A 24,255-nucleotide genomic window follows, 5' to 3' on the forward strand; every position below is an offset into this window, starting at 1 on the left:
GCACCGTGGTTTTTCAAAGTGCTGTTTTCAGCTTGAAACTCAGTCTGTGTTAGACCATTCTCTGCTCAGGGTTATGCAAGGCCTTTCGTAGCGAGCTGCTCAGGAATAAAGGATGCCTTTTTTCAAAGTGATAACCTGCAAGCTCAGCCCAGAGTTCAAGAGGCAGCCTGGGTCCCCTCTTCCCGTTCCTCATTTTCTGTCATAAAAATTCTGTGAGCCGCACTGCACATGTGTTGGCATCTGCTCCCAGTGATAGCCCCAGCTGCTGCCGGTGAATCTGCTCATGTGCACCTGGTAATCCGTGCACGACCTTGCCATGCCAATTAGGCTCAGCAAGCAGCTCACCCTCTCTTCCCTGTAAAGCCGACTGCTGCTGCAAAGAGTGGGACTTCTGGGGTTCTGGGATACGCTGGGGGAAGATGCGCTGCACCACAAGATGTGATCTGTGTACGTTAGCTTTGAGGTGAGGAGTACAATCGTGGGCACAAGAATCAGGCTGAATGCAGGAAAACAACATCTTCTGCTGAGCTGCCTTCATAAACACACACATCAGATTTGTTTCACTGGATTTCACTTCCTCCAGTAATTGAAGTAGACAAATTACTTGGAATGTGAAAAATCAGGCAGGTCTGACCCGGGTTTGTTTTCTGTTTGTTTCTGTGATGAAGTCCTGTGCTGTGTGTTTGCTGGGAAACATGCACTAATATTTAAAGGAACCCTGGCTGGGCCCATTGTTGTTTCCCTCTCTCCTGCCTATGTCTCGCTAATTGCACTGGAATTTTGGAATTTCTCCGAATAGATGTAAGTGGAAGAAAGGCAGATGCTTTCTCCCTCTCAGCCTGATGGTGGATACATATCAGTGGGTCACACCATGTTCCACTTTAGAGGAATTCAAAACCATCTCAGAGCTCAGTGATGAGTCCAGTCCATAGCAACTGGAACAAGTCACAAAACACCTGTGGTCCCATGGAAAAGCACAAGGTAGGTTAAGTGCTGCTGCCACCTCTGTCAGCCTTATGGGGAAGTTTCTGCTAGGATAGCGTATTTGCCCCATGTGATCTTTTTGCTCTTCAGGCATTTCCACTTGAGATATTTTGGTCACAAACACCCTCTTTCCTGAGAGCATCCCCATTTTAGTGACCACTTACTTCCTAGAAACACTTTCCGAGCACTGGCTTTCCACACAGCCTGGAGCCAGACATCAGTCCCCCGTGTCCTCATGTTCCTGAGGCAGACTGCTGATAGTGTTTCCTCTCTGCCTGATTTTTTCTTGGCCCACACACTGTGCCATGTCCTCCATAAACAACCAGTGGCCAGCATGCTCCTAACCATTTCAGTACATGCACTGTGAACCTTTCCCACAGGCTCTCTACAAGAGTTTTCTCAGCTGAAATAGCCTGAGCAGCATTATAATGAAACCATTAAAAACAAACCAACCTTAGTCCCCTGAGCACCAACCTTGAAAAGGCACTTAAACGCATCACCCCAAGCTGCAAATGAGTGAGTCGGATTCTGTTTTAAGGGAAGTGCTCCTACCCAGACTTGCCACTGCTCTCACAGCATGAACATGCCAGATATAACCATGGACTGGCTTCTCAAGGGAAATCAGCTTTGTACCTCCAGCTGAATGCACGGGTGGCACAGATGATCAGCAGAGGGTTGCAGTAGGGCAGCACGGCAGCATTAAGATACCCAGCACACTGCATGCACAGCTGCCTAAAGAGCTCAGCTGGGAGCAGTCAGCATGGCTGCACCACAGCCTCTCCTTGGAGGTCTTCCATCCCTTTCCACTCCCTTAGAGAAACTGGGAACTGGCATTCCATGCTACTGGCATTGGGCAGGAACCAGACCAATTTTCTTTTGCATCAGATAGTTAGTGTGGAGCAGTCTTCAGGAGACAAAGTGAAGAGAAAGGTGAATCTGTCTCCAGCAACCGGTGCCACACACGCCATGGCTTCTGAAGTCCCTTCAGAGCATGGCAGCTGCCAGACAGGCCAGGGAGGCAGCTCCCCACCACCAGGGCCAGTCTGGGGGAGAGGGCTCACGCTCCCCGTGTCTGGGGGAGGACACGGAGCCTCCTGGGCCCCAGTTTCATCTCACAGGTAACACTCACTGGGCACAAAGAGAACTGCTTCTGGTGTTTGCCCTTGTGCTCTTCTAGGCTTTTCCTAAGGTTATTTCTGCAATAAGGAGAAGCAGGAAAGCTGTGTGACCTGAGAGGAGACAGAGTGCTGGAAAAAACACCCGGTGCTGTGTGGTTTTTGCTGTTTCTTTAATTCCCTCCTGTCCCGCAGGTGGGCCCACGGCAGGCGGTGGGGAGCTGGAGAGCAAAAGCACCATGGGGACTGAAGTGGGGGCACAGGGAGGGGAGTCTGGCACGGAGTTGTGGGCTGGATGGGAGCCAGAAGAAGGGGGTCGGGGGAAGCAGGGCCGGCAGTGCCTTCTGGGTCGGGACACTCAGCAGCAGCATAGCTGGCTCTGAATGAATTTCCTGGCATGCTTCAGCTCTAATTTGGGAAAGGAAAATATGGGCTGGCACACCCCCCAGAAAGGTCACCGCCTCCCACGGTGCCAGGCTGATAGCCGGGAGAGGTTTTCCAGCACAGCCTTGCCAGCATGCCCCCACCACCTGCGCCCGGCCCGGCGGAGGCCCAGCCCGGCCAAGGCCCGGCCCGGCCCGCAGCCCCACGGCAGCGCAGCCTGCGCTCCCCGCCTGAGGGGTGCCGCTGGCTGCAGAGCAGGGCTGAGATGCAAATACCTCGAAACTATCGCACTCTCTTGGAGAAAGAAAATGAAAGAAAATGTTCCTGATCTTCTGAAACAAAGTCTGATTTACGTGCTCGCCCAGATAGATGCCGGTGCAGTACTGCTGAGGTGGGACATCTTACAGTCAGGGTCACCCAGTACAGTCCCAGACCCTGGTTTGAGGAATTTGAAAATTATCAGATTAACTGACCAGGATGAAAAATTCTGTAATGGATAGCTATCTCAGGGCCATTTACAGTAATGAAGGCAAAAACTGGGCAAGGGAAGAAATCATCGTTTCCTAGAGACAAGGAATATAATAGATCATATCTTGTTTTGCCCATCATCTGACATTCTTACACAGCTTCAGATTCTGACACACTGCAGAGTGCAGAGATTGTAAATCTGGAGAGCAGGAATTAGGGCTGCTCAATGACAGGGATGTTTCTCTTCCTGTGTAAAATATTTGGCCAAGCTCCGTACCCTTAAAAATGCCTGTACACATTCAGCAGCAGAGACTTCCACCCAAACTCCCACAGACTACATCAGGAATGGATAAGCTTCTCTCCTTGTTGCTTTCTACAAGCCAAGAATTTCTCCACTAAGGAAGCAAGAATATTCCAGTCTTGGTAGCTAAAGCTTGCAATTATTCTGATTAACCCAAACTAAGAGCAAGATGCTGTATGTCCAGGGCTCCAAAATTTCTGCTGCCTGTGCCCAGACATGAAAACAAGATCCAAACAATGAGGGCTGAGGGCCAGCTGGACAGATCAGCAAAAGACAATAGCAGATGAGGGTAGGTTTGTGAAACTATACAAACAAATAGTAACAACGAAAAAGAAGCGTGTGCCAAGTGGTTAGAGAGTCAGTATCTGTGACTAATGGGGTATTTGTTCAGCTATGGAACACCCACCTAACACCAAATCCCACAACCCTGTAGCAAACCAAGGAAATTGCAAATTTTGTCTCATTTGCACATGCTACAAAGCTAGCAAATAATAACAGGAAGCACATTTTTCAAGGAGGAAAACTGAAATGCACAGTGTTTTACTTCCCTTTGCCTTCTTGCCTGAGACAAACCTGAAAACAGCACAGTCACTGAAATAACAATCACTGCAGCAGACTTACTGGTTGGATTTGGAACTGCAGAAACAATGTCCTTGCTTTCAGGAGCAAGGGCACCATAATTGGCGTGGTGGTGGTGATGCCGATGGTGGTGGTGGTGCCTTGCAGCCATTTTTGTGGTATATGGAGTTCCACCATTCTCCTCAATGTTGAACGGATGCAGATCGCTGTTGTTCAACGGATAGCTACAAAAGAAATCCAGTTCAAATTAGAGCAGTAAACAGTAGCACCAATTGTACTTTTGGAGAGACAGAGTGAAAACTTTCTTGGGAAAAAATGCACAGCATTTTTGTAAATAATTTTTTTTTTATCCCAGATCTTTACAGTTTTCTATCTCCACAAGATTTACATGATGAGAAAAAAGGAAGCCTCTGCTTGTTTGTATGACTTTTAAGATCAGAGCTCATTTTGATTTTACACAGTACATAATCTCTGCTAGAAACTTTCCTGGGATAGGAAAGTCATCAAGTAGAAAACAATAACTCTTTTAAAGTGAAATTGTCCAAAGAGCAGACCAAGGAACAGAGTCAGAGCAAGACTACATTCCCGAGAATGTTCAGCTCTCTAAATTTATGATGCAAAATAACAATATTAAAAAAAATCTGACTTAGGCAAAAAATTGGGAAATAAACTGTTTTACAGATAACAACCTACAAAATAGCACTTGGTCAAAAAGGAATACTACTGGTGCTGGTATAAGTAGTTTGGGTCTTGGTGGGGGTTTTTTGCATGTGTTTAGTTAGGAGATTAACTATCGTCAGTCTGCAATAGCTGGCAAACGGGACACATTGACATTTTAAGTCATCATCTCTAACTCAGAGGTGACAAATTACAGTGCTGCTTTTCTTCATTAGCTTTAACTGATACTGTTTCAGTTTATTGTTTGAAATTACAATAAATTTCTAGAAGTGATATTTTCTCTCCATTCCAACAACCAAAAAAGTTTGAGATAATTCTACATAGATATTGAATGTGCTTTCCTCAGAGGAGTGCTTAAAATTTTATAAGGTTTAAACTTATTCTATAGTAGTGCATTAGACAGTAGTTGCAGTAAATCAATCCATTTCAACAAAAGATGAATCCCCTGCCTATTTGAAATATGCTAAAGAAATTATATCTTCAGCTGCAGGGTTTTCAGTTTGCTTTTATTAATAACAGCAGCCAAAAACCTGACAACATGAAATGAAGGCAAACCGAATAATTAAAGGAACAATGAATAAATTATACCTAAGATACTTGCTACATATGTTTTCCACAGATTACTTAGTGATTCAAAGCAAAATTAACCAGTCATCTGTAAATAAACACATCTGTATAATTTCCAAAGTTCTACTGAAATACGCAGCTTGGTACATCATTAATAACCACTGTCTTCTTAGTAACAACTTCAGACAACATGAGGTTTCTGACTGGGTACTAATTGAATAATACTTTTATGCTGGTTACTTTTTGAAAGCAGGAGGCGGGCAGGGGAATGTTGTGTATATTAATCTTGGCAGGTTCTCTGCATGGAGCAACCGCTGCCAATAAAGGCACTTCTGATGGCTTTTTTGCCTTAAGGAAACAATAGAAATAGGTGTCTGATCCACAGGGGACAGCTTTTGTGAGCTCAAATAATGCAGGACTGGTCTGTCTTTTCAAACTGCACTATATCTTTACTGCTATAATCAAATCAAGCAAGTGCCTACAGGGAGAAAATGGTACAGGCTAATGAGATTGCACACTAATTGTACCAGCTCTCCTGCACTTTCCCTTCAAGGGCCTTGGATTGGCATGACGTTTTTTGACTGAGAGGATAGGTGGTTTTTTTCACATGGTTAAAACCCTGCTGGGAAATGAGTTTGGGGCTGGAGCCTCAGCACATCTTTTTTTTTTTTTCCATCTGATTCAATTTTTTTCAAGACACAAACCCCTACATGTTGGGACTTTCATTTCACCCACTGGCAGGCTGGTCAGTTGGTCTTTTCAAAATGAATCACACCAAATCCTTACACTGGCTCCAAATACTGCTATGGTCCCAAGGTATCTTCCATGCTGAAATGAGAAGGAGCTGAGCAACTGAACGAGCCAACTGAATAGACCTCTGGCACGAGGGCAAATGTGCACCAAATTCTCTAGATGTATTTCTTGACTTTCCAGAGAGGAGAGTAACACGTAAAATGCAGGGAGAGCATTACATCAAAGAAGTAAAGAGCTAGCCCAGCAAAGCTGATGTTCAGCTATGCACTGAACTCCTTGAGGACAGCAGGTCACAAAGCTCCAGACAGGGTGTCACTACCCAGGCAGCGCTCTCCGATGTGAAATCCTACATTCAAACCGCCGGCCATGTAAAAGCATGTGGTCATCTGACAGATGTCAAGGCAAACTTATCTCAGGGTCAACCAACTCTTTCACGTCTGATGCATATGAGGCTGGGCATTTGCACAGATACCATCACTACAAAGGAGTTACTGAACAATCAGAAACAACAGGCCTTGCAGCAGCTCCAGAGCTAGCCAACTAGAAAGGTGACAGTACTCAAACAAAAATATCGTAAGTAGTCCAAATCCCTTCTATGTACTCTCTCATATATATTTTAGGGAGATATTAGGTATCTTACTGTAGTTTCTACAAGGTGACATCATTATTATCTCCTATCTCGTGTTTTTAATTTTCTGTTCTTCTACTGTATAAATATAGAGACTTGACACTTTTCCACTCAATGCATCCTTTTGTTTCTAACTTTGCTTTCTATTGCTTGTTTCTATCTGGCTTGCCTAAATAGAAAACATGCTCATGTATCCTTCCCAATCTATTGATGTAAATAAATCACTACTTTCAGTGAAGCAACTTTTTGACCATATTCTAAAGTGTTCATACTGCTGACCTCCAGGAATTTATACTTGCTCTGCAGACATCAAGTAATGCTCTCAGACTATGTGCATTATGTGGACAGGTAATAGTTTTCATCCTCTCTCTTGCACCTGCCTTCTGGCCATCCTAGTATGCCAATATCACACCTTTGGTTTACTTTTTAAACATCAATTGGCTGTCCTGCAGGTTTCCTCTTTCTCTGTTTTTATTTACTTGTGTGGCTTTCTCAACAAACTCCAGCTGTTTCCTATACAGACATCTCCGGTCCTTCACAGAAAATGGGGCAGGGCCCTACAGGCAAGTGTGCAAAGGAAGTAAACCTTTCTTTCTTCTTTGTCCTTCACTCAGGAAAAAGCTCTCCTGAGGATTCAATTTCTGCAGGCTGAACCTTCAAAAAGGCCACTCAGTGTTCACAAGAAGGTTACTGCTGGCTTTAGCCTCAAATTCACATTAATTACTTCCTTATGACCAAAAAGGCAAATTTGAGGAACAAGGCAAATGACAGATATCTACTAATTTCCTTTTCTATTTTACAGTTTTCATTTACATTACTAGTCCTCTGCCTCAGTTTTACACTCCTCACACTTCACTCAAAAAGCTGTTTTCAGTTGACATTCTTAGATTTCATGTGTTCCAGTCACCTGCTGCTTTACCAAACTATGTCTCTATAGAATTTACACACACAGTCTTAAGAGCATATAGGAAAACGGGGAACAGAAAAGTTTTTGAAGGCCTTCAAAACCAAACACGTGAGCCTGTGTTACCTGAACTGAACCTTTAACACCTTCACTAGCAGAGACTTCATGACCCTCTTGTGCAATCAATTTCAGTGTCTCAGCATGTCTACACTTATTTCTTTGTTTATTCTGTCTCCTTTACTGCAATTTAAGCCACTATTTCATCTCCCATCCATCACAGACACAGTATGGAGGTTATTTCTTGCTACAGAAGCCTGTGTTTTTGAAAATGGCCCTTTACACCTCCTGTCAGGATCCGTAGAGCTCTGAATTCCTCAGTTGCCCCCTCACAGGTTGCACATTCCATACAGGTCTGACACATTTTGCCATCCCTGTCTACCCAGCTGCCCCTTGCTCTTCTTCCAACTTGTGGTGATAAGAACTGGACTCCTCATTCCAGCTGAGGCCTTGCAAACACGTTTCAAAGAGGAAGGGTTGCTTCCCATGTCCTACAGGATCTACTCCTGTTTATACACTGGAACATGACATTTTTATATAGTCTGGGATTGTTGACCCATGTTTAACATATGATCCTCAAGAGCATCAGATCCTTTCCTAGTCTGGTCAGGCTTCCAGCTCCACAATCTCAGCTGTTGCATTACTACTACCTAACAGCACAAACATTACTCCTGAGCTGTGCCCTAAGCTTTCTGATGTGCTAAGATCAATACCTGATCAGGACTTTTCTCTCATCCATGACAGGCCTGGTATGCAAGGACTTCCATTTTGGTGTAACCCATGAGTGACAAGGGGTTTCTAAAAAAAAGATAATTGCCTTTCCATGCCATCCTCCCAGCTACCAGCCTCAGTCTCCTGTAGAATATAGCGGTGCAGCCCTGCAGAAACATCTTGCACCTGTGTCCCAGAGCAGGCTTACTCCTGCACCCTGCCCGTGCCTCTCTTTCCCCACTCTTCCTCCAGCCATCTTCCACCTGTCTGAAGTTACACTTGGAGAGCAAATGGGGAGGCTTTCTCTCCTCCTCTCCATGGGGAGGCTGGAGGGGCAATAGCAGAAAGCAGGCTCAAACTATTGTGCCTCATGGATAACTCTAAGAGTTTAGATCTTCCCTACCATTGCTGAAAATCCCAGGCTTCTAGGTCTGGTTGTGATAAATAACCTTCAACAATTACCACACCCACCTGTATTTGCTTTGAACATTCCTCCTGCATCAAACCACTGCAATTTTCCAATATTTAAAAATCCTCAACCTTTCCACAAACATCTTCAGAACCACTCTCAGTCCTCCCCCATCTCTAGCTCGAAGCAAGCCTGGAGGAGATTTGCACTGGTTTTGGCAGCAAAACTTCACACTGCCAGTGTTGTACTGAATGTGCTGGGAGATGTATCACCCATCACCGTATCATTACAATACCTTCTCCAACATCAAAATGGGCTTTAGGTGTGCTCCCAAATGGCAGCCAGGGGAAGTGTTGCAGTGCCTGTTAACATATATGTGTATTAATGTGTATGTAAAGAAAACAGCCCCACTGCATGTGAAACTTCAGTGTGGCAGCCAGGGGGAGGAGACTTAACAGCTATGCTAAGCCAAACATTCATTTTTGGGTTTAGTATCTCCCTTTACTGGGATGAAGGAGGGTAGACTCTGGGTTAATTCCCTGCTCATGCTTCAAAAGCAGTTAAAAAACCTAACCAAATAAACCAAAATGAACTTTTAGCTAAACTTTCTTTAATCATGTTTAGAATCTCACATACCACTTGTTTTGCTAAAGCATGGCAAGTGGCACAGAGAGAGAAGGAATTTTGCGTTCTCTGAAAATGTCCCTGTGGAGAGGAAATGAGGGGATAGGAAGAAGGCAGTATGTGTGGATATCACTTAATGGCCAGGGCTATTGGACTGAAGGAAAAGACTTGACCCAGCATTACATGAGAAGGGAACACAGACCACAGCAGGATGACTGCAATAACAGGAGAGAGGGTGAACTTTCATTTTGCAGCCAAGGACTGGGACATATAAAAGCAATGAGTATTCTTAAGTAAAGGAAAACTGGGATCACTAAAACTAAACCTATGTTGTTTTTTCTTTCTGCACCATGTAACCAAGATCTCTTTGCTGGCCAGAACTGGCTTCCTGAGCTGTGTGAACTGTAACTAAAGCTAACAGTGCGGTTTCCATGCCCTGCTCTGACCCAGAACAGCTGGCCCATTTGCTTCCTTCAGGGAAGGCATGGAAAATTGTGTTGCAGATTTCTTTCCCTGCTGCCAGGAAAGATTCACAGTTCCCATCGAATCCTAGGAACACCTTAGAAAGGAGAGCAGGCAGACAGCAGCCTGCTCCCAGACAACCTTGAAGTTAAAGAGAAAATTATAATAGGGAAAAAAATATATTAATAAATGGTGACAGAAGCCTGCTGTAGGACACAAGATGCTGAACTAAGTTTTGAAGCAAAACTAATCTGGAATTCTTCGCAAGAATAAAGCCCGCAGCAAATCATGTTCTAATATAATACTAAGGAACAAATCTTGACTCAATAAAGACATTGTCCTCATAGATTTCACCTTATCTGCATAAAGATCATTAAAAAAATACTGTCTTGCAAAACTGTCATGCAAAATATGCCCACTGGGGAACTAAGTGTGCTTTTCTTCATTTACAAATGCTTTTAATTAACACTAGCAATAGCTAATGATATTTAATCACCTGTCAAAAAAATTCATTGTCCCAGATGTCCTTGTAGATGAGAAAACTCTGAAAAGCAGACATAAAATTTTCTAAGACCAACAAGATCCTCCTTCAAGTCTGCTGCCTTCCCCTTTCAGACAGAGGCAAAGGCAAATTTCCTTGTCCTTAGGAAATAAAACAACTTGGGGTGGCTAATCCAAGCAAACTAGCTCAGGTTAAAAGAAGAGCAAAGCCAAGCAAGGAACTGTGGCCTCTGAGGTAGCCTGCAGCTGATCTCAGATTGCCAGCCATGGTGCAGCTTTTCCCACCACTTAAGTCATTAAATAACTCAGGTCCTGTGAGCTAAGCACATCCCTGTCTCATCTCCACTGTGGTCAGTATCACATTGCTGCCAAAGGATGCAGAGAGAAGCAAGCACAGGCTGAGGCTTCGCTAAGAGAGGAGAACATGAGAAACCACAGGATGGGACAGAAGTTGCTGGACATTTAAGATTAAGGCAAAAGCAGCTAAAAATGCTATAGAGCATGCCCAGAAGGATTGCTGGAATTCACAGGTACTTATGGCAGGAATACATGATCAATGGCCAAACATCACAGAGCTCTGAAGGGGGAGTATCAGGATCTTTTGGGTGAGAAACCATGCAAGGCCAGCAGTGGCTAAGAAACTATATCAGTAATTCTGTGTAATGTCCAAACTACTGTGAAAGCCTTGGGACATTTGAGTGTGGGCTTAGCAAAACCAGAAGCAATGCAAGGAAAAAGCAGGGGTACCTGCAAGGAGACAAGAGAAAGGAAAGAGGTGAATTCACGTGCAGCATGAATTTCATTCAGGATGCACAATGAGAAAAGTGACCAGCCCCATATAAGAAAGTTGCTGGTCAGTCAGCTTGGCTGGTCAAGCTCTGATCACCACAGTCCAGGGCATCTTCTCAACTGTAGTCCTATTTTCTGATTGCATTGAGGATGTAGCTCTCGGTGCTGCCCCACATTTGTGAGCTGCTGTTTGTGTATGCAGGTGCTCCTCAAGGTACTGCCCTTCTCTTCTGCTCCTCAGCAAGTCTGGCTGAGTGGGTGCTCAGTGAGCATTTACATATCTGGAATGAATGCTCAGCATCTCATCCTGGGCTGTGAAGCCAGGAACTACAGCAGTCTTGCATCTGGCAGATTAGAAAGGTGTAATCCCTTTAGCCTTGAAGTCAATCCACTGGATTTATCTTCCCTTAACAATATGCTTTCATCTTACAAAATCTCTTTTCTGTCTCCATCCTTACAAAGCTGAAATTCCTTGGTAAAGAAACTTGTTTTAAAAGAAATTAACCAAACTGTTTAATTTTCATGCTTCTAAATTATTCTGATTCTGAATTGTGCTAATGCTTTACAAAAAATATGCTGTCTTGTGAATTCTCAGTAATTTGCCATAACACAACTGACTCCACTACCACACAAATGACTTCTTTTTAGGTTGTAGATTTTTACCCTTTTTAAAACACAGTATTAATAGGTAAAAGTAGTACAAAATCAATCACTCAGCACAGCAAAATCTTTCTTAATTACATACTTGCAACCTCTGCCCTATCTCTGGGCAGGTTCTCACTTCAGTACTTTGGCAACTCATCTGACTTACAGCAGGACACTGTTCATTTTACCTTTAAAGCCATTTTCACAGGTTTTTTTTGTTTTTATTTATTTTTTTTTTTAAGTCAGAGAATGAGGCACAAACATTAAATGCAACCATTGAAACTGAAAATGAGTACTAACAAACAAAGGTCTCCTGGGCTCGAAATTTTGACACAGATGTTGCTTCTGTATTTTACATCCAAGTTCCTTGAAGTTTGCTTCAAGTCAGCCTCGCTGCTGATTCAGAAAGCCCCAGGTACTGAAGACACAGATGCTGAAATCACAAAGCTCCCTTGCTGCTTTCATTCCTCTTCACCATTCTCAGAATTTCTAGCAGAATTCATTGTTCTTCATTTTCTTGCTCCTTTCTTTTGCACATAACACTGTAAAACTCTGCTTCTCCTAAACCCTCTACTTGAGCTTTTTGTTTGCCGTTTTTGTTGACCCATTTTTTTCCTGAGCTCTTCCTTCCTGTTTGACTCCTATATTCCTACTGATGAGAAAGACTCAGCTCAGAGGCACTGTAATGCTGGCTCTGCTGCTTGCCAGCAAGGCCTTAATATCCAGGGCCTTGGCCCCTGGAGATGAAAAGAAGCAGCCACTCTTGACATCTGTTTAGATACTGAGTTCATTACTGTGCAATTACATGATTTAGAGAGCACTGGAGATTATTAATGATTTGTATTTCTGCTTCTCTAAGGAAGACAAAATTGCAGAAATTGGTAATGGCAGGTAAGCTACCGTGATTATAACTCCAGCACAGAGTGTTATGGGTTTAGGGAGGAAAAAGTAACTTATAAATAATTAGCTTCTTATCCGGAGTTTAATTGCATTAGATCAGTACTTCCTACTTCTAATTAGGTGTGGCTAATTCTTTCACTTTTGTTGTGACTTGGAAAGTAGAAGATGTTTTTCACTGCCTTAGTTAAAAAAAAGAAATAGTATTTTTTATAATCCATCAACATAAGATATTGATAAGTCGGCAACTAGAGGTTTTCCAAACTGCTCTTGTATGAAATATCTGTTCTTCTGTAATCCAAAACATCATTTGTGTGATGAGCTGCAGATTTTGATGTTTGATAGTTTTAAAGATAAAGGTTATACTACTACTGCTATGAAAGGAAAATAAAGAGGAAAGGGAAAAGAAAGATGAAAATGGAAAAGACAAAAAAAAAAAAATCAAGCACACTACAAAAGATAGTACGTTCATGGTGGAAATAAAATTGTGGTGGCAATTTGAAAACAGAACCCTGGGGGCACTGCCACTTGTTCCCATAACCACAGCTCAACATTTATCTTAATTTTAAATTGGCAGATTCATCAGTTCTGAGAGGGCGTGATGATTAAGGCAGGCATCATAAATGCTTCTTCTGCTAGTGACAAACTAGATTGCTTCTGAAGAGATACAGGCAACAGATCATAGAAGATAAGGTGCCACCAAACCCAAAGGAGCATCCCACAGCCATTAGAAAGCTGTTATGCAAAAAAACCCACAAAACAAAGAAGTAACATTGGGTCAGGCTGTGGAATTTCTTATCTCCACCAAACTTTGTGCCAAGTCTGCCAAGATTCTAACTGAAGGGGAAGAAAATAATCTTTAGAAAAGCTGGATGGAAGATAAAGGTTTTTGTTTCTTTTTTTTAAATATCTTCTTCCTGTTCAAAACTGAAAGAGCAATATGCAAGTTGTTACAGACATGCTTGTACCTTCCATAGCAAGATACTCATATCTGCAGGGGAAGCACACAGGGAGGCCTGACTTTACAGTGTGAACTTCACAATTAAATTCAGATTAACACTTGTGAAGTCAGCTCTGTGAAAGTAAGTTGTTTTGCTTTAAAGCACAGTCATGAAACAGTCATTAGTAAGTGCTTGAGAACAGCATTTACTCTGTAGCTTTATTACTGGAAATGATTCATACCAATGGAAGAACTCCAACTGAATTATCTGTTGGGTTTTTTTTTTTGGGTTTTCTTGTTTGTTGTGCTTTCTTTTGGCGATGCAGCGGCAACAGCACATACACTGAGGAAGGGAAACTCTTTGGCCAGTCACTTCAAGGTACAACAGTAGGTAGAAAACAAGGAAAGCCAAACAACTTCTTCATGGTCACCACACAATGCTTTGCCATGTACTGCAGGAGGTAGACAGAAAAGTGTGGCCCACCTCTTTACATGTTTTTTTCTGATCTGATTTGACTAGGACTGTTTTTTTCCCAAAAGCTGTATCCTTCTATGTGCCTGCTGGGAAGGATGACTGATTTTCCTGCAGGCTCTTTGACACTAAAATCTGGGAGCAGCATAAGAGCATTGTGATTTTCTAAGCATGTGCAATTTGACTGTAACATAGGAAAAAATTATTTATTCTGAAACAGTTCAAAATCTCCATCCTCACAATGTAGCAAAAGTTTGGTTAGGGTGCAGATTGTTAGTTCAAGGTGGCTCTCAAGGTTTCACGGCTAGCACATAAAACTTCTGTCTTAACAAAAGAAGCCAGGGTGGGTCAGCAATCCTGGTGGATCAGTGCCCTTTCAAAGCACAACACACAGAGTATGAGGTCAATTAAAAAAATTACATTTCCTAATTTATGTCCATTAATGCTGGTGTGTAGCACCTCTGGCACCAGCAGTGTCTTGGTGCCATTAGCAATGCTGCAATGACAGCATTTGCCCTACAAGTCCGTTTTCCTTGGTTCCCTGTTGCAGAGCAATAGAAAAACCTCTCATTGCCTACATTCTTTCCAGAGAACTGGAATGTCAGGTTAGATGGATGTGCATCAAAACTTCTCTCCTTTGAGGTAGGGAGAAGCCTGCCTGCTTGATACACAAACTGAAAAGATTTCTCCTCTCAAGAAAGATGATTGCAGTGCTGAACTGTTTCCCCTCTCTCAGAGAGCCCCATCTTGCCAACTCTGATGCCTGAGAAGCAGGTGATATACTCGGTTTCATTTTTCCCCTGCTGCCTTTGATGTTCCCCAGCTCATTCCTCGCCTGCACCTGAAGTTCCATTTTCAAAATTGCTTGGAAGGTCTGACACTCTTTCTCTTGCAAGCTGGAAAGACATCTTCTGCAGTGCTCATTCAGAGGAATAGAAAATTACATTTTACATCACCAGACCATAGTATATGCCTTGTTGCCATCCACAATGTGAGAAAACAATCCTCCTCTTGGTCAGTTTGCACATGGGTTCAATGATAACAGGGTCCAGAAGGATTTAATTCTTTCCTTAAAGTATGCAAACCCCTGACTGGCAGCTTTAGAAATGCATTATAAAACCTGATCCCTTTGTTCACTTTGCCTGTGACTCACATCAACTAGAGAAAAATAGCTGAAAATGAAAGTTTGATGAAAAAGCCCACACTAAAACAATATATTCAAAGTGACAACAGTTTCAGTATTGTATTTCAGGTATCATATTTCAGTATTCAATATTAGTCATTAGTTTGCATGCCAGGGCCTGGCTGGGGCTGAAAAGCGATATATTTCAGCTTGTGTTACAGATGTGGTGTCACAGAGTCACCAGCTTTTCAGTTCCCCCAGCAGCTTCTGGGGAGAGGACATGGGATTATGGTTATTACAAGGCAAAGATAATCCCTCGGCAAATCCAAATACACACAGTGCAGAGCCAGGCCTAAGATCTGCTAGGGAAGACCTGGTTTCCAGCTTTATTAAGCACAGGAGGAAAGTGTGCAGAGAGATGATCAAAAGATACCCTCAGCCAGGTTGCATCAATTAATTCTCCAGCAGATGGAAGAAGCGATTCCATGTTGGACTTCAGAACAATGCATTTTCTCCAACGCCTATCGCTATACTCAGACTGCCCCTCCAGCCCCCCCGCCCCCAAGCTGATCCAAGGATAGTGTTTATCACCTGTAATCAAATTACAGAAGTTTTTAAGTGTATGCTGGATTTGTAAAAAGAAGGTTTCAGATGACAAACACACTTCAGAACAGGGTGGAGAAAATTTGCACATGCAGTTCAATGGGTACCCCTGAGAACACGTAACATGCTTTTTGGTAAAAATTGTGCAGCATTTCCTCATGAGGAACTCCTAGGTAAAGTAATTCAGTCATTCAGTGTATAAACACTCACATACCAGGGCCATCAAATTCCTATATTGAGTTTATGCCTATAAACTACCAGAGGATTCCTGAAGCAGCAAAAAATTAAGATGTAGTATTGATTTTTTTTTGACAGAACTTTCCCAATATTTTAAATAAAAATTGCTGCTGCGTTTAACAACAGACTTAACCAAACATGTTCCACTCTTCTTTCCTCTCCTGTCTCTACATGTAATCTGGTTTCAGCTGCAGTGTACTGTGTTGCTTCAAACAAAAAATTGTAATCTTAGCATCACAAGACCTCTATGACTTGTTGAAAACAAACTGTTTGAGTTATGACTGTGCTAATTTTAGGAAAAAAACCAGCAATGTGCTTTTTAATATTTAAAGCAACTCTTTTATACTACCCCGTTCAGACAGATACCACCCATATCCACTTTTGTTCGGGTGGTGTACGCTGCACAGGTGAGAGCAGTACTGGGGTCACAGAGGAATCAGGCAGATATGCTCCCTCTCCCCAGATGCTTCCTAGCCCATTTGCTACAGGAAGCCAACTATGTCTAGAGGAAGGAAGGACAGAGACACTGATGTCTTCTTACCTAGCTGATCGCTCGGTGACTTGGCTGGGTCAGATTTCTGCAGGGAGCAGGGAGGATGAGGGATGAACAAGTGAAAAGGGAGTGCAGAATGTGTGGGCTCCTTCTCCAGAGGAGCAGAATGCCAAGTGCTTCCCTCCAGGCGACACACACAAACTGCAGAGCACACAAGGCCCACAGGTTGTTCTTCCCCGATGTGCCTGAGGCTTTTTAACACTTACAGGACCAGCTGGGCCTTGAGCTGTCTTTTCATGAAGTCTGTCACTCGCTCAGTGCACCTTCAGCAACAACCCAAATCACACATAGCAACACAGGATGAGGTGGAACACTGGCAACAAAGCACATGGAAGCTGGCAAGATTATATGACAAGAATGATACTGTATTATGAATATAGCTGTGTAAAGAATAAAGCACCATTGGCCCACACCTTAATGTGAGTATTCAAAAAATCCTCCTCCAGAGAGCTTTCAGAGCAGCAGCAAAACCAGACTTTTGTTCCAGTGGCTCCAACAAAGTTTCTCTTTCTTCCTTTCTTAAATAAAATGCTGCTGAACTAGAGGAAGACTAGTCTGGGGAACCTGAAGTCAGCCTGTGTGATTACACACCTTAGGCTTACTCTGGCATTTTCACATCTCAGTGCACAACTGCTTTATTGTCTTGCTCTCTCTACAGATGGTACTGGAAACATTGATCCACCACAGCATTAGTAACAACAGGGGAAATCAGGTACAAGCTTATCTACCCACCCTCCCCCAAAATCTTTCAAAAATAAATAATGCATCAACCAGATCAACAAGATTGACATTTTTTTATTTGTACTTAGCACATACAGGAAAGATCAAAACAAATAATAAAAGATAGCATTTGTAAACAAATGTACTTCACAAAAAGTTATAAACTATCAAATTTGCTCTGAAAAAATTCGTTATAGCCATTTATAAATGTGTATTTATCAAAAATCAAGTTAAAAACTACTTCATTTTGAAAACATCCCAAATGAAGATTCATTCATGCCAACAACTTCAGAGACCACAGATATAAGGCCTAACTAAAACAAATGCACAAGTGAAGATGGCACTGTGATTTTTGGTTTAAAGATTACAAAAAATCTGCAAGTGATCAAAATACCAGCCAGTCCAATTCAAAGTCCTAGGTCTGCAAAATATACATTCAACTTCACAAATGTCTAACTTGAAAAAAATAGAGCTATTCCACTGGAATGTCCTCATTTTTTAATGTATTGATTATATGTTGTGTTTTCGAACTCACTCAGAGAAAAGTTATCAGCAGGTAGTTTCATGTAATTATAAAGTCCACTTCCATAATCACATTAAAAATAAGATGACAGCAGCACCCTTATAGCAAGGACTAATTTTTAACATTCTTGCCTTTATAGCAGCAGGTATGGTTTTGGGGAATGCTATCGATATAATAAGTAAAAAAAAAAAAAAAAACCAGATACTCTGTGAAACTTATTACAGTGTTCTTTCCCTATACTTGTTTTCAAAGTCAGGTAAGCACCTCTATTTTCTTTTGCAGAACACAAAAACTAGAAAAAATGACATCCAAACCTATGACTGCCTCAGTAGGCTCCCTTTGTTGGTGGCCCACAAGCCAATTTGATTGCCAGTATGAATTCTTTTCCTCCCTCCTATCTCCTATTTGCATGCCACTAAAAAACAAGGTTCTCAATCTATTAATTTGACTCAAAAGACACAAGGTAATAAAAATAACTAAGGCACAAATGTCTGATCTTCAACAGCAGGCAGAGGGTCACAGATTTGAAACTAGCGTAGAATGAAAACGCCCAGAAATATTTCTGGTCTCAGGGTACTGGAAATTCTTACCAGAATTCAAAGAAGGTTTTTCAAGATTTTTTTTTTTTTAAACAAAGATATGGAAAACACTTTTCCCAAGAATGTCCACAAACACTAAACAAGGATGAATGTACATACAAAGACACACACTTTATGCACAATACACTTTGAACAGACTGCAGACAGACAAGGACCATGGAATGCAATGATGTCTAAGATGGCAGGTGAAATGAAGATGGCTCTTTTTCAGAGAGTCGTCATGAGTTTATCTTGGTACACCATGCTTTGGACTCCTCCTAAATTCTTCTGGTTCTGTTCCTGGATATACCGTAAATTGCTGTCCTCTCCACTTGTGGGGGGTTTCCAATAGGGCCTGTCATCATGATAGGGTGGCCTGTACCATTTGCACAGTTATTGGTTAGTGAGGAATGGAAGTCAACTTAGGAGTGCTACACAGTAACATGAGCTCATCCTGCAAGTGCTAAACATGCACATGGAGCTACAGCACGGGAAGGAAATGGGGACAGACCTATAGGCCTGATGCTGAAGCTGCTGAAGCAACTGGGAATCTTCTAGCTGATTTCAAAAGGCTTTCAACCAGGGCTCAGTCATTAAAAACCCCCTCTGCTTCCAATGTTATAGACAAGCATAGTGCATCAATGCTCTGGCATTCCAAAGGGGCTGCTATGCTGGTACTTGGGGGCTGCTACAGGAAAACTAAATTTGTACAACAACCAAGTAAAATAAAACATATCATGCAAAACGCTGAGCTCATGACAGTACATCCTTAAAGTGCAAAGGGTTAAGAAAGGCAATCCTATTATGAATGAAAATTGCTCTGTAGCTGTTGCCATTCCTTTGGCACTGGTGCAGTTAATTAACACTAAAGCAGCCTGTAATTTACAGAGTTGCATTTTCTTAAGAACACCCCCAGTCTACAGTTAGTACAGGTAATTCTCTGAGACTTGCAAAAGTACTACAAGAAAAATATCTTTTTCCTTAGTTGTTCATTACTTATTGCTGCTTAGATACTAACTTCAACCATTCCTACAGTGTCCCCTGAATCATTGCAGCGGAGTGGGGAATAAATAAAACAACGATTTTGAACACTATGTAGTAAAACCACAACATTTAACATTACCTTATTACCAAATTGAAGTTGCAATTATTATATATACGGAAGAAATTCTTTTCTGTGAGGGTGGTGAGGCACTGAAACAGGTTGCACATAGAAGCTGTGGATGCTCCATTCCTGGAAGTGTTCAAAGCCAGGTTGGATGGGGCTTTGGGCCACCTGGTCTAGTGGAAGGTGTCCCTGGCCATGGCAGGGGGTTGGAACCAGATGATCTTTAAGGTCTCTTCCAACCCAAGACAGACATTCTATGATTCTGGTAAGTTTTTTTTATAGCAGCAGAAACACAGGCAAGGTTTAGATTTTACCTTTTTTTTTAGATATATTCTAGAGTTATATAATGACAGCTGTTAATTGGAATTTTTTTTCAGAAGGTTAAATATTAAGCTAACTGCAAACAATTTCACTGAAAGAATCTGCAAACAATTTCAGTGAAAGAATTTTACTAAGAAAACTGAGACACAATTCCACATACTATTTCACAAATTATTCAACAAAAGCTCCATATATAACACGTATTACACAGGTGATTTCATTTCAGCCCATGCCTATTCCAGACTCTCATGCACAGCAGAAAGAATTTTATGCATCTGTAGTTGTGATCTCAAGTTCACAGTCGAATGGAATAAGCTTTTTCAAATCAAGCTGTCCAAGATCTTAAATATCCAATTATTTCACTTCGACTCCAAGTTAGAATAACTTGAAACTTCCACTCTAACCACACATTTAAATGCTTCTACCTGAATGGGACAAAAATTCTGAGAACCTTTTCTACCAAGCTTCTATGACTGAGCTTTTAAGTATGGGTTGGTTTTTTTTTTTTTCAGCCTTACAAGCCTTGCTATAAAAAAGCCATTGTTCATATTTCACTGACCTTAGTCTTTGCCCAGGCAGTGGAGGGGCTCAAGGGGGAGGTTGTCTACACACACTACAATACATTATTGTGCTTATTTCAATATCACTCTGCTGCAGGGTGAACTATTTGGCTTTAAAATGTCACAGACTGGTATCGTAAGTGATGAAATCTTTAGGAAAATTTCAGCAAAACCTCAAATGATTTATAAAATCATTAGGCTCTCTCGGCAGCCACTCTTTCATAATGTGAAATTGTACATTTTAAAGAGCTCATAATAAACTGGATAATGAAACCCTAAAACCAGGAAGACTCCTGAGCCTGAAATACAGGCGAAGTTCATTACACGACTTCAAGTCTCCTGTTTCTAACACAAATTTAATATCTGCTTTACTGCTGTGCACTAGGAATTTCGAGATGACAATGACTGTCTGCTTCTCTGCCTAGTATTTCTAATAATGTACTTGCCCTTTTCCTGCATTCTCAGACTCAATCACACACCAAATTGTCTTTTCATCCATTTTAAACTCAGCCTCATCCCCAGAGCCTGCCCACACTAAAACCAAAGTCTACCTATCGTGATCTAAGAATACAAATGTTAGATAAGGAGAAACAAAGATTAGGGTATTGGTATTTTTCACTGAAGACAGTAACTATTTGTCTAAAAAACGGAGTCATCTAAAAAGGTTACATTTTATTAGGATAAAAAAGTGGCTGGTTTTTATCATGTGTACATGTATAGACACATATCCACCAGCGGGTGCATGCCTTCACCGTGCATTCCACCAGGTGGGTCTTAATTGGACTGAATTTCTTCCAAAATTTCTTTTCACTCAATGTCTCTCATCACTAGTTACAAATAAAAAAGTATGGGAGAAGATAGCACAACAGCACATGCAGGAATGTTTTTGTGAAACGTTTCTCAAAAACTCAGTGCTGTAATTTTACTCATTATCTGTAATGTTCTTGATAAATTGTTCCAAGTACTTGTCATTTTTTCATATACATTTCTGCAAAAGATGAAAATAGTGCTCCACTGCAAGAATATAATTATTAATAACTTAACTTTACACTAAAGTGAGTTTCTTCTCTGTCTTAGGAAATTAAATACAAAACAATACTGATTGATTTGCAATTAAGTTACAGAGCAGCTCCCTATCCAACATACTCCCTACAGGAGATCACTAACATTCTATTTTGAATTTTGAATTAGAAATCAACTAGAAAAAAAATCATATTCCAAAGCAAAACTTAGAAGTTATTTAATACTGTCTCTATATCCCATACTTCTAACTTTTGTTTGCTTTTCATGTGCAGAGAACTGCCCAACAGGGCCACCAAAGCTTCATACCAAGTAACACAAAGAAAGAAGTAATCATCTTTTCTTCACAAAGGGAAGATTGCTTACCTTACATTCACAGGTGTGTGTGGGTGCCAGTGTGGCTGAGCAGGATGTATATTAGGATGATAGGGGGGCTGCAAATGGAAACATTGAACCTGGTTAATGAAATCATATTAAAGCTCTCTAGCTTTTATTTTCCTAGTGAACCCTAGAAACCTTAATGCTTCTGACCTTCTCCCATGTTATTGAGCACATACGTGAAGCCTCTTGGTGCTGAGCCTGCTCATTAGGACACACTCATTTCAATGCAAAGAAAATTGCTCTCCTGTTTGACAGACAACCTGGCACATCTAGTGCTTCTCGTAGAAAGCACATCAAAAAATGTCAACTTTGATCAAAGGTGGAGGGTAAGAAAGGTTATAAGAGCAGGCTTCAGGAGGTCTCCTGTCTTTGGTGATAGGACTTCCTTCTTATATCCACAAGATCTTGAAGAAAAACAGGAAAACAAAATCACTGGTGAGAGTTTTAATAAAAAATGTTAAGACTAAGTTCTCATGCACATACAGAGTTTGGAAGCTTGCTTTTTCTCAGTACCTACTGACTGTCATGTCAGCAGCACAGATGAAAACCAGGTAATGTTTTCCCTGGAGTGTATAAAAAAAAAAAACCCAACAAGTATTTGACCAGCAGGGAACTCTGTAAGTGTTGTGATGAAGGAGGTAATTGCAACTTTGAAATTGTCACGATCACCTACTGTGAGAGGCTGCTCTAGACAAAAGCTTGCTCACAGAGCAGTCTCCTGGGGCCCATCACATTCACAGTCTCAAAGGCTTTAACTTGCACAGAAAGAAAAGGAAGGGAAAGAAGATGGCAAATGGAGTGTACTGAGCTTGCAGAGCATCCAAGAACACGGGGGAAAAAAAGAGAAAACTCCTTAGCCCCAATATGCTGCTGTTTATTTCTGACCCATCAGAAAATCTCACCCGAGAGTAAGGAAAGGGGAGCAAAACAGCTCCCAGTACAAAACAGCTCCCACTACAAACCATAAAGACTATAAAAAACTATAACATTTATCATAAAATATGGAAATGACCACATTTTCCTCTGTAACTAGTATGCTCTTACCTGGTAGTTATGGACTTCAGGAGTATTTTTAGCACTAAGAGAGAAAAAAAATGTGCTTTTATTTAATCAGTACATCTACATCACAATGTTTTTTAGTTCAGGGAAGTACTACAGAGAAGTAAAATTCATATTCTTAAGGCCATCATTATTTTATTCAAGATATACACCATAACAGCTACCATGTGAAAGAGAGGTGTAAAATTTGTTTCTTTGCCTAGATTTAAAAAAACATGAACAAATTATGCTTGATAAGGTATCATAAGAGCAGTGAGCAAAAAGGAAGTATGTTTTACTTTAGTCTGATTCCATATATAAAAATAATAGAAGAAATAGATTAAACAGTGGTAGCAGACAGGCCCTAAGAAGAATATGGTGATGCATAATGAGACAGGCCAAAATAAATCATCCCACACAAGAGAATCTGTTTCTACAAATTTTAAAGCAGGTATTGTCTTCAGAATCCTTTTAGCCTGAGAACAGCAACTGAGAGGTAGAAAAAAGATGGGCTGTCACTTACCACAGTTGTGCTGCTTTCACAGGATTGTTTGCTTAAAAAGAAACAAACACAAAAATCTTAAGACAAGTGAAATATCAGCTATTTTGCAGCTCTTGTTGGCTAAAGTGAATCCTTATAGACATATTTGCACAGAAGTGTCTGAATTTCAAGTGCAGCCCTGTGCTTTCTAGTAATCCTGTGCAACATCATAAAGTGTGAGGCAGACACAAATCTCCCTCTGGTCCTGCAAGAGTGAAAGCTCTTTAGAGATGACAGCAGGCAAGCAAATTCTTCCCAAATGCAGAAGGATGGCAGAGTATGTTCTGCACAATCAGAACACTTTTTTCCACACCTTACTGCAGTACCATGCCAATACCATCAAGTCCATTGGGAATCAGAAACTACCCCTTGCAGAAATTTTCACTATCTTACAGAAACCAGATTATTCACAAAGCTGGTAATGGCCTGTGTCTTATTGCAGGGAACAATGTAGCCAAAATAGGTCATCAGTTGGGAATCCTGGGAGGCACTGAGTAATCTTGAGGAACAAGGTCTTGGCCCCTGCTTTGGACAGGCTGGAAAGAATGGTGAAGGTGGCAGCTGAGTAACTGGGGTATATCATCTCTTTTTCATGACTGCGTGTATTTCAAGAGAATTGAAAAACTTCTCAGAGAGAAAGTGAAAATCCCACTGACTGCTGAATGCAGGAAGTTAATGACACACTGCAGAAGTCTCAAAAGCGACAGAGCTAGGAGAGAATCCAACCCTTGTGGGCTGCATTTAGGTACAGGGCTTGATGGCCAAAAGATGCATGAAAGACAACAAACTACAGGGAGTTTTTGCATTAACTTAACAAACATGCTCTTGAGCTCTCTAGAAGGCAATCACTTGGGTGTGAAAGAAGTTCTGACCGGCTGCAATGGACAGAGAACATAATTAAGCATAAGCCGTACTTTCTTTCTTCTGCCTCTATCTCGCAGGCATAAGTACAGAAGCACTGAGACTCAAAGCAAAACCTGCAGGTCTCTCAGATTCTGTTATAGCAAGAATTAAATTTAAAGAATTAATTCTTCCACTTATAAAATGACCCACACCATATAGTTGCCTCTCATGTCTCACA

At 41.4% G+C, this 24,255-nt stretch overlaps 1 protein-coding gene across 2 annotated transcripts in view; it reads right to left on the reverse strand.

Moving 5' to 3' along the window:
• EPB41L4B (erythrocyte membrane protein band 4.1 like 4B) overlaps positions 1-24,255 on the reverse strand; it is a 169,248-nt gene that overhangs the window by 68,598 nt on the left and 76,395 nt on the right. The window contains exons 13-16 of one of the 2 annotated variants that reach the window (XM_041408113.1): positions 23,157-23,187; positions 22,640-22,673; positions 21,581-21,648; positions 3,874-4,055 (exon numbers count right to left, since the gene is read on the reverse strand). In XM_041408113.1, the coding sequence (XP_041264047.1) occupies positions 3,874-4,055; positions 21,581-21,648; positions 22,640-22,673; positions 23,157-23,187 (315 nt within the window). Of the gene's footprint in view, positions 1-3,873; positions 4,056-17,669; positions 18,582-21,580; positions 21,649-22,639; positions 22,674-23,156; positions 23,188-24,255 lie in introns of those variants that run through there. The other variant, XM_041408114.1, reaches the window with a different exon arrangement.

Source organism: Onychostruthus taczanowskii, unplaced genomic scaffold, assembly GCF_017590055.1.
Source record: "Onychostruthus taczanowskii isolate IOZ18803 unplaced genomic scaffold, ASM1759005v1 scaffold29, whole genome shotgun sequence".
Taxonomy (NCBI): Eukaryota; Metazoa; Chordata; class Aves; order Passeriformes; family Passeridae; genus Onychostruthus; species Onychostruthus taczanowskii.